Below are 11,553 nucleotides of genomic sequence, written 5' to 3' on the forward strand. Positions count from 1 at the left end.
CCACCTTAGGTGTATGTGGCTGGCGCCTTAGCCGCTTGAGCCACAGGCGCCGAGCCCCTTTGTTTAACTTTCAGAGGACTTTTTCTTCTGAGTTTTGCCTAGCCTCATGTTTCTATCTGGTAGTTCTCTCTCCTTAAATTTTAATAATCCTGGGCTGTCTGTTCATGTTTAAAAACAAGTTACTCTAACAAAAAGACTGATATGACAGGACTCTCTCTCCAGTTGTCGTGGGGTTTCTGACTGGTGGACCTCATTAGTCAACTATGGCAAGTTCTTCTAGTAAAAATGTCCAGATGCCACTGACTATGGGTCTTTTCCCCAGCATATTCAGATTCTTATCCCACCTAAACCTGGCTGCCCAGTGCTCTCAGATTCGATGCAGAAAAGGGCTGCACTCAAGTGTGCAGACTTTCATTGAATCCTTGTATTTTCAGTTTCATGCCTCATTCCTTTCCCCATGTATGGAGTCTCACTGATTCTATTTCTGGAGATAGCATTCATCCCATTTCCTTCTAGAATAAAGGAAGGGTGGCTGCTTGACTGAGCCAGATGGACTAGAAGCATGGGTGTTCAACCTTTTTTTCTTTTCTGCTGCAATTGGAAAAATAAGAATTATCTTATGCCACACAATAAGCACACAAACACCAAAGAAAATCGATAAGCAAAGAAAAAGGTCCACAAATACTTTTCATGATATGCGACACCACAGATAAGCAAAAAAAGTCCTCACAAAATCAGCATGTAGCCCCTGGAGACAGGATGGACACTCCTGGACTAGAGGTTGTTTCTTACAGAGACATTCAAACAAAGCCGCTATTCTTTGGTCCCTCTTCACTAGCCCTATCTAGAGTTGGGGTGGGGGCAGTATACAAAGAGCGAGCCTCTCACCAGCGTATTTCTCTACTCTGCTAAGTTACCTGCCATCCTCCATCTACTTTCAATCTTTATACACCAACAATTACACACATCTGCTCCTTCATCAAGATGATGTGAGCATTTCTTGTTCTGTTTTGGGGCAATTTAAGGTGATATGTGCTATCATTTTGAATCAAAGTGATAGTTCTATTTTAGAAACCAGTGCTTTTCTCTCTGAAGACAAGTATTTTATGAATCTTTACTCCTAGAGGACTAATCATCTATTGACAGAACCAATAAGTGAATAATTTTCATCTCTGATTCCAATGCAGATCATCTACTCCAAATACCCACCATAACTATGAATGTTGAATTTATTACTACATACTACATTTTTTCTAGTATAGTTCTGAGATTTTACTGAAAAAGATTTGTCCAAAGCATGTGGATTATACATTCTAAAATTCTAAGTTCTCTGTTAAATTGCCAATAACCTTTCATTCACAAGGCTCTAAGACACTTTCTTACTTAGTAACCAAAATTATAATTTGCAATAAACATGTAACTTTTTAAATTGTTTCTTAGGAATGATAAAAGTATTACAGAGGATTCCGTAAACAGCTATGTTTCATCCTGCTTATACCACATTTTCTTATTGGATACATGTAACTCCTAACATACTGTCTACAGAAGAAATATGCCTTTTGCAGGCAAAAGAAAGCAAAGATCTTTAACAATGATTCTACCCTCAAAAGTATCTTTTTTAATTTTTTCAAATTTTTGTTCTTTTCATCACTAATGTCCATTAACACACTCTGAGAAGATACCGATTCTCTCAGCTCCAATTCTCCAAACTTCTCCACTCTTCAAGTGCCACCCAGTTCTCATGTCCTGTCACCAGATGATTTCTACTGGGAAGTTCCCGCGCTGTGTCAAACTCCTTAAGCAAACATTTCAGCCTATCTAATCAGCTTCCCTAATTCTTCATGTCTTTACTGAAAGCAAACCTGCCAACTACCTCCCTCTCCCACATGTCTAGCCACCAAGTGCCTGCCCTTTCTCTTCTAATGTTTTTCATTTTTCCTTCTTCTCCCATTGCCCACCATCCTAACTCAGGCCCTTACATCAGTCTAGTGGTCCTAAAGCCACTTATTAATCTACCTGCATCAAAACTTTCCTATTCACACAAAAAAACAAACCAACCTCCTCCACCTTCTGTCTTCTAGATGCTCTCTTTCTTGCTTCCCTTTCTCACAATAGAAAATAGTTTAAATGGTTCCTTTCAGTCCACACAATGAACCCCGACTCCTACTGCCTTTACACTCTCCAGCTTCTCATCATCCCCTACAACTTCCCTGAGTGTCAGTTCCAAACAAACCATTTTCTCCTCCCTGACTGCTTCTATCTGTGTGGTCTTCCCGCTTATTCTCCCCAGTGGGAAAGATGATCAGGAGTCTAGCAGTCACCAGCTCAAGTATCTCCTCATCTAGTGTGGCTCCCCTGACTCCTGAGCTCTCCAATAAGGACATGAAGTTCTTAGATTATGTTTCTTTAATAGACTGCACACCCACAATTACCTACTAATTGTGACAAATGCAATGATAATTACCTGGTATTGTATCTGTCTGTGAGCCAACCAGGCTGTGAGATCCTTAAAGGCAGCAACTGCTTCTTGATCGTCTCACAGCCCCAGTGCCAAGCACAATGCCTGGCATGGAATAGGCATCCACTAAACATTTGCTGAACAAGTTAATTCAATACTTTCAACTACTTGTTCCCCCAACTATAAATTTCCCTATTACCCACAAGCTGAACACCAAATCCTTTTTGTTATTTATGTATTTAATATAGAATAGTATGAGACACAAAGTTAAAAATTACCTGAAATCTCTCTAGAGGGGATCATTAAAAATACCAGGATAATGGTTACCTATGGATGGAGGGGGACAACTGTGACTAGATGTGCCACAGAAAAGAGGCTTCAGGGATGGTAGCAGGGGGGCGAAGTTTTGTTTCCTCACCTGTATGATGGTTACAGAGGAAATCCCCTTAGAATAACTCAGTGAGTCACAGGTTGTTTTGTGTGACTTTCTGTGGCTGTTTTCTTTTGCAACACGGTATACTTATATAAGTTTAATCTAAAATAACTAACATAAAATATGGCTCTACTTACCAAAACAGAACTCAGCCTTTGGCCTTAGCTTAGTAGCATCGCTAACCTAATGAGAAAAATAAAGCTGAGTTACCTACCTCTTCATCACTCTCCTGTAACAAATCTTAAATACTGTGTAAACGTCCACATGTATGATTTCCCAATAGACGCATTTAGCAAACAAATCTAAAATTAAACTTTAAATGCAACTGAATAAGAACAGCAAATTAAATATAGGATGTAAATCTCAACTGTAAGATGTAGCAAATGATACTTCCTCTTTTTCTTTAAGCAAACTTGGTTTTTTTCTTTTTCTTTCTTTTTTCTTTTCTTTTTTTTTTTGAGATAGAGCCTCAAGCTGTCCCCCTGGGTAGAGTGCCATGGAGTAGCTCACAGCAACCTCCAACTCCTGGGCTCAAGCAAGTATCCTGCCTCCACCTCCCAAGTTGCTGGGACCACAGGCGCCCGCCACAATGCCTGGCTATTTTTTTTCGGTTGCAGCCGTCATTGTTGTTTGGCAGCCCGGGCTGGATTCGAACCCGCCACCTTAGGTGTATGTGGCTGGTGCCTTAGCCACTTGAGCCACAGGTGCCAAGCCACAAACTTGGTTTTTTTCGAAGAAAATGTGAAAGTTATTTTAGTTTAAAATAATTGTCAAAATATCCTCGATGAACACTCTACAGAAACTAGGAATTCTTCCCAAATAACATATTTCTAAATTAAGTAGGAACAATTTAGAAATTGAACAAGCAAAAATGGTGGTAGACAAGGGAATGACTGTATATTTAAAGCCCTAAAACACAGGCATTTAAATTAATCTGAAAATCAATTAAAGCATTAATCTGTTATGAGAAAACCAAAATGGTACTTGATCCCTTCTTGTACAGGAAAATGCCCCAAGATAATGTGGTCACTTTATTAAATGTAGCACATGGTTCATTACAGAAGGTGAAGTAACGAGATGCACCTGGTTGGTGCTGGCCCTTTAAATAAAGGAGCTCTTGAAAACCTATTCATGATTCTTGCCGTGCTATGGCCCAGTGATGGAACTCGTAATTGTAACATCTGTTTTGTGCCTTCAAAAAGAATTTTCAGTCTGGGGTTCCTCACTGATCCAAACTACAAATTCACAGCTCTGAGTCACACTGAAGACTATCCCAGAAATAAATTTTGGGAAAAAAAGACACATCTAAAGTAGAGTACAAACTGTATAATTCAAACTTAGGAAAGCTAGGCTGGGTATGGTGGCTCACGCCTATACTCCTAGCACTATGGGAGGACAAGGGAGGTAGATGACTTGAGCTCAGGAGTTTGGAGACCAGCCTGAGCAAGAGTGAGACCCTGTCTCTGCTAAAAGTAGAAAAACTGAGGCAAGAGGATCACTTGAGCCCAGGAATTTGAGGTTGCTGTGAGCTATGATGCCACAGCACTCTACCGGGGGTGACGAAATGAGACTTTGTCTCAAAAAAAAAAAAAAAAAACTTAGGAAAGCTTAGGACAGAGATGAAAGTTAACAGAACTGCACAGAAACAAGGTTGTGTATTTTCAAAGAGGAGCAATGAAGGCGGGAAAAGCAGCCGGCCAGTCACCCTGCCTACTTTACTCAGTTAATGCTTTATTTTGAAAAATAGTTCTCATTTTTTGGAAAAAGAACAGGCAAGAAACAATTGGAAAGATATAGGCAAATGAGCACTGTCTCCCTCAACTGCATATTCCAACAAAATAGGACTTCCCACATCATTCTGTTGAGAGTAAAAACTGCTTGGCAATGCATTTATGTTATATAAGAGATGTAATCCAGCAATGAGGCAATGAGCAAACGGGGGCTCTGAAATTTGTTTTACAATGGAATTCTTATGCTTCCTAATAATCTCTACAGAATTTAAGCTGCATGCAACTCTGAAGTATTTTATAAATGTCTGAATTTACAGGAATACTTCAGGTATACTTAAACAATATTTGCATAGTAAGTTTACATAGTATGACTTTAGAAGAAAATGTTTCCTTTTAAATATCTAAGTATTTTCCAGCCTACTTTTTGGGGGGTGGAAGAGTTAATGAGAATGAATAGCTCTATGTAATACAGATAATAAACTATCTTATTTAAAAAAAAAATCTGTCTTTAAACAGAGGTATAGATGTAAATTACCTATTCAAAATTCTGTTGAAGTGATCCATCCTTCCCAACAGATCCCAGTATACGCATAGTAATACACGTTCCTTAGTAACACTGTGTTGCAACCTATGGATCTCATATTTTAAGTCATCAAAAAAGTTCTATGGTTTCTGTGTAAAACACAAAAATCCCCACTGGGCAAGCACCTCAGCATCTCTAGTTCAGTTCCCAAAACACTATTAGAAGAAAATAAGGGGAATAAAAGCTACTTGACCAATATAAAACTCTGTAAGTTCTTGAAAATAAAAAATAAATAGTAGAGCAAAATACCAGAAAAACAATCAACAAGAAAATGTAATTTAGTAATAACAAAGTGAAAAGAGGGAAAAATTATCCTTTCAACATGAAAATACATTTTCCTCAAAACAAAACATTAAGAAATATAAGGTCAAAGACAATGGAATTTAAAAGTTACAGTCTAAATAAACATAATACCAACTTAGAAAATTCTCCAGACTTTCTCAAGGTAAAACCTAATTGCTAACTGATTTCTCTCTTTCTGATATTCAGATGTCTGACCATAAACAAGTTGATGTTGGGTGGCGCCCGTAGCTCAGTGTGTCGGGCACCGGCCACATACACCAGGGCTAGCAGGTTCAAACCCAGCCCGGGCCAGCTAAAACAATAATGACAACTGCAACAACAACAACAAAAAGCCAAGCGTTGTGGTGGGCACCTGTAGTCCCAGCTACTTGGGAGATTGAGGCAAGAGAATTGATTAAGCCCAAGAGTTTGAGGTTGCTGTGAGCTATGAAGCCACAGCACTCTACCGAGGGCAACAGCCTGAGACTCTGTCTCAAAAAAAAAAAGTTGATGTTAACTTTTGCAATTTGCCATATCCTATATGTCAAATTCATATTCTTCCTAATTTTACTAATTTTATCAATTTAAAGAACTTCCTAATTACACACAGTAATCAGGTACTGTCTTAATGTATGAGCCTGAATACCACTGTTAAATAAGGCATCAGTAACTGCTACTCCCAGTCATACTCTCACTCAGAAGGACTTTAATTCACAAATGATTATGAGACAATGTATAAGGACTACCTTTGAAATGTAGGTAAGCTTAATGGCTCCAACACGTGATGATCCAGAAGGTAGGTTCTGGAAACAAATTATTAATATATAATTAATGTCCAACATGGCAAAATTCACTTTAATAATATAATGTTCCACATATACTAAAAAAAGAAATTAGATTTTTTAATATTGCATTTTACAAATCAACTTTTTTCAGTTCAGTTCAAATACTTACTAGGTCTGAAATCAAATTGACAACTTGGATAACAAAACTGGATCCTACTCTGTACTATCATAATGCATTCTAGGACTGAACAGCTATTTTTATTATTGTAGCTAAACTAATAATCTTTTAATGAGCTTACAAAGCCATCAACAAGATGAGATTCTGTTCCTAAAAGCAATGGGAAAATATTTAGAGAAATAAAACAAATATAATTTAGAGAGTTTAAAAGACCACATATATTAAACTTTGTTCTATTAAAATTTTTTATCAAATATATCTCTTGAAAAATGGATTGGATTTCCCACTTAAATAGTTTAGTTTTTGTAATATCATATTTAATCTACACTGATACCTTTTTCTAAAAAATTACTGATTCTCTTTAAATCACATACAGGGAATGTACTTATTGGTACTCACACAAAATACTTTCATTCTTCCCTTAAGTTTTGGATGTGGTCTGTGTCATAAAACACATAAGGATAAAGAATTACAAAGGGAGAGAATTATTTCTGGCTGAAGCTATGAGGAAAGACTCTGAAGGAATGAATAACACTTAAGCTGCACTTTAAAAGAAAATATTGGAAACACAAAAAAACAGGACAGAGAATATTCCAGGCAGAGAAAACAAACTACAACAAGCAGCTGAGGATACAGAGAAGCTCTGTACTACAGTGGGTAAGAGGCTGTGCTGAGCTGTACAGGACGGTGGCACAAAGGGAGGATCTGAGAACTTGAACTGCAAAGATAATCAAAGAGGACCTAAATAAAAAATAAAGCAGCAAGGAATTTATACTGTAGAGAATCTGAAGCCAATGAAGAAAGCGTGTGAGCAGACCTGTAATCAAAATTATGCTTTAATTAATATATCATGTAATATAATAAGCTGAATTGATTATGCAGGGGGATGATAGAGGTAGGAAAAACACATAAAAGAACCCTGGAAACAGGGTCAAAGAATATATGAGATATATTGAAATATAAGGAATGACTCATAGAAGATTTCAAAAGTAAAAGTAAAACATTCTTGATTTTGAAAATTACCTCCACTGGAGATTAAATAGGATTAACTTGTTAACTGACTTTATAATAATATATACCTTTAAAAAAAAGTCTATGGTCTTATCTTAATGAATGGTTAGGAGTGGCCCTTCTCAGACTGCTATGAGCTTACTATAAGACTGAACTATATTAAATTGCCATTTTTAAGTAATTCAAACTATTGGTACATTGGTAATTTCATATGGTTCAACCTAACATAATAATCTTAGCAAGACATTTCACTGAAGTTTTCATGAAGAGATAGGTCTTGATTATTACATTTAAAAGTGACATAAAATTGGTAATGTCTAATACATTGGTTAGCAGAATCAAAATTTTAAAAGAAACTAAGTTGAAAAGAAGAGATAAAAAATTAATAAGAATGAACTGAAAAGATAAATTTAAAATTCTGTAATACGTCTAGGAAAAACAATGCATTAATTACAACATAGAGCTGTGGCTTTAACAAAGTTCATGTGAAAAAGACCTAGCTGAGCACAAACCTTAATACTCCTCTTGCTACAGCCAAAGCAAACTATTCTCCAGTACACCACATGCTTTCTTGCTTTGGTTTCTTTGCCCACGTTATTTTTTTTTCACAACTAGGTTACAATACTTCCATTTGTTAGGTAGAGTCCCTCTTGTAGTTGTGTCCTACACCCAAAAGGTGTGCCACATACCCCTGCATTGTGCCCATTAAGTGGAAACACACCAATCTCTTCCCCTCCTTCCCTCTCTCATTCCCCCTCCCCATAACTTGAATTGAATTGAATTTTTCTTCTCTATGGGTGTGTATTAAACCCCGTCTACTGGCTTTTATTAGTATTGAGTACGATGGCTATCTGCTTTGCCATTCTTGTGATACTTTACTAAGAAGAATGTGTTTTGACTCCATCCGGTTAATACAAAAGATGTAAAGTCTCCATCTTTTTAATGGCTGAATAGTATTCCATGGTATACATATATTACAGTGTGTTAATCCATTCCTGGGTTGATGGGCATTTAGGTTGTTTCCACATCTTGGCGATTGTAACCTGAGGTGCAATAAACAATCTAGTGCAAATGTCCTTATTATAGAATAATTTTTGTCCTTCTGGGTAGATGCCTAGTAATGGGATTGTAGGATCAAATGAGAGGTCTAATATGAGTTATTTGAGGATTCTCCATACTTCAAGAGGTGGTATTAGTTTGCAATCCTACCAATAGTGTAAAAGTGTTCCCCTCTCTCCACATCTGCACCAGCATCTGCAACTTTGGGACTTTGAGATGAGGGCTATTCTGGGGGTAGGTGATATCTCAGGGTGGTTTTGATTTGCATTTCACTGACAATTAGAGATGATGAGCATTTTTGTTTGTTAGCCATTCATCTCTCTTCCTCAGAGAAGATTCTGTTCATGTCTTTTGTCCAGTGATAGATGGGATTGTTTGCTTTTTTTTGTTGATTACCCACACTTCTCCACTCTTAGCCAAAAATCACAGGTAACCTAGGTCAATTTCAAATGTTACCACTTTCATGAAGACTTCAACACCCTCTACTTGCTATAAATACAACCTTCCTCTCGATTCTAAGGTCGTATTTCATTCAAGGTAATAAATACATCCTGTTTTGAACTTATCCTCTTCTTTTAGCTCTGTTAATTTGGAAGGACAAGTAAAAGAAGGAATTATAAGAAGAATCTATTCTGCATGAAAATAAAAAAACAAGGAGTTTTAAGTAAAATTTAGGCAAAACCATTTATAAATCCATCAGACCTTTTGAAGAGAAAGAGTCAAATCAGGGAGAACAGTTCAACACAGATAGAACTACACAGTTGCCTACAAGGGTGAGGAGAATCAGGAATGGGAATCCAGTCAATAGTAATTGGGGGGGGTCAAAGAGGATGGCATTTCTACTTTGGGAAATGGAGTTTTCAAGGGGATAGTACCCTAGATAAAGAGAAATAGGAGAAATATGATTTATATTAAAAAAGAAAAAGGTAAACACGAACTTCGGCTTGTCTGTTGTTTCTCCCACAGACTCTCATCAAGTAAGGAAAGGTAATAATCATATAGTTGCATAGCCAGATGGCTATCACCCAAGAAAGCTGGTTACACCCAGAGATAAGAGAAAAGTAGGACATCAATAAGCTCTATAAGGATAGTGATAGAAAACAGACAGTTCCCATCAAAAAGAAAGTATTATATAAAGTCAGCACTCAAATAATATAAACTGAATTAACATGCAAAAATTATCCTCTAGAATTTGAAAGGCTACTTGTGTGTAAAAGACTAAAATTTACTTTAAGAGAATCAGAGGGCAAAAGGAGAGTTAATGGGTAGAAAATATAAGGAATTACATTTTGGGTTGCAGAAAAAAATTCTAATTGAAGCTGTCTCCAGTATAATACTTTTTAGTAACAAGTAGTTCAAATAGCTAAAATAAAGACATGGATGGATGGGTTTCTCACATTAAGAGGTTGAATTAATACAAAATTCCCTTATAACTCAAATTCTACATAAAGAAATATACACATATTAGCACATATGTTTCTTATCTAATCTAAAATCAGTAGTCAGTAGTAAAGAACACCAGAGTAGTTACCAGGAGATCTGGTCTCTGGTCTGCGGAATGGAAGAAAAGTCTCTGCTCTTCCCCAGACTTTCCATTTCGCACCCAACAAGAAGTCTACTGACAAAATCAGCTTAGAAGTTCCCTAGGAATTCATCCCTTGCTTTGGACATACTTCCTGGCAACATGTATGTCCATTTTTAAATTTTATCCAGTTTTTACTTGAAGACAAAGAGTTCTAGGGGTTCAGAAAGTTTAAAACTATTTTACTGATGATCTTTAATCTTAGGCCTCTTATAGATCTTAAAATGGAGACTCTAGGTTTTAATTTGTGACATTTACCCCAAAGATTTGCAAGGCAACAATAAAATCAAAATGCATTGGATTTTCACAGGCGGCATTACAATGACTGGCAATCAAGGCTGACACAGCAAGATGGACGTGCACTAGAGTATGAAGTAGGTATTTATTAAAAGACAGTAGTCTCTATCCTAGATACAGCATCTTAAATTTAAACGAGTTAAGCACTGTCTACCAAAGAGAGCATTTTTCTTTCAAGAAGAGAAAAACATATGCAAAAGCATAATTTTATTTTAACCAAATAAATTTAGTTTCACCTTCTGAAATTCTAACAAAACAATAGGAATCAGAGGTGCAGGGCAGGAGAGTAGAGCTGGTGGAAATAAATCTAAACATACACTATTGAAGAAGACAAATTCTAAAACCTGTTAGTATGTTAAGCACTGAAATAAATAAAACTTTTCTATGCTTTTGATTTTACAAACCTGTGGATTATCCATGTACCACACAAAACTGTCTTCTCTGGTATCCAGTATGAAGTACCTTCGAAGAAATTTCCCACTGTTTTCATTTTCTTCAATGTCTAGGAAACCACAAATGCGATTCTGACGATCCACATAAGGCATTTCTGGGCTTGAACATTACACTGTAAAATAAAAACAATAATGCAAGCTTCCTATGGGGAAAAAAATATTTCTCTGTGGACTGCACGTATAAAATACACCATGGTATGTACATATACAATCTGTTCAACAAGGAGCCTACCTTTCAGCATTAAATGGGGCCAATTAATATGACCACACACCAACACATCAAGCCATATGCAAAAGTCACTTTTGAATTAAGCTATTTGTTCACATTGATAGAAACAAAGGAGAGATACTCGCCTCACTGAATAATTTACTTTCTTTTTCCCTAAAATAAACCCAGATGAGCCAAAAACTTAGCCATCCACACTTCAATTTCCTCATTTACAAATTGAGATAATCTACCCTTTAGATTTAGAATACTTTAAAATTCACAAAACAACAACAATAGTTAATATCTGTTGAGCCCTTTGTTAGGCTCTGTGCAAGGTCTTTCTCCACGCATTACCTCTTTTACCTCCAAAATGATCTTATGAAGCATCATCATCTCCATCACACAGATAAGGAACTGAACACTGAGAGGGAAAATGACTTTCCAAAATTACAGAAATAGTGAGTGAAGAATCAAAGCCTGTACCCAGGTTCTTGG

The 11,553-nt window shown here is 36.7% G+C and overlaps 1 protein-coding gene across 3 annotated transcripts in view; it reads right to left on the reverse strand.

Annotated features, from left to right (window-relative positions):
* PLEKHA1 (pleckstrin homology domain containing A1) overlaps positions 1 to 10,965 on the reverse strand; it is a 59,960-nt gene extending 48,995 nt beyond the window's left edge. For all 3 annotated transcript variants that reach the window (XM_023511729.1, XM_023511731.1, XM_023511730.1), the window contains exons 1-3: positions 10,803 to 10,965; positions 6,233 to 6,289; positions 3,029 to 3,074 (exon numbers count right to left, since the gene is read on the reverse strand). In XM_023511729.1, the coding sequence (XP_023367497.1) occupies positions 3,029 to 3,074; positions 6,233 to 6,289; positions 10,803 to 10,943 (244 nt within the window). In that variant the 5' untranslated portion in view covers positions 10,944 to 10,965. The remainder of the gene's footprint in view (positions 1 to 3,028; positions 3,075 to 6,232; positions 6,290 to 10,802) is intronic.
* Positions 10,966 to 11,553: the final 588 nt, after the last annotated feature.

Source organism: Otolemur garnettii, unplaced genomic scaffold (genome assembly GCF_000181295.1).
Source record: "Otolemur garnettii isolate 467f Iridium unplaced genomic scaffold, OtoGar3 scaffold00021, whole genome shotgun sequence".
Classification (NCBI taxonomy): Eukaryota; Metazoa; Chordata; class Mammalia; order Primates; family Galagidae; genus Otolemur; species Otolemur garnettii.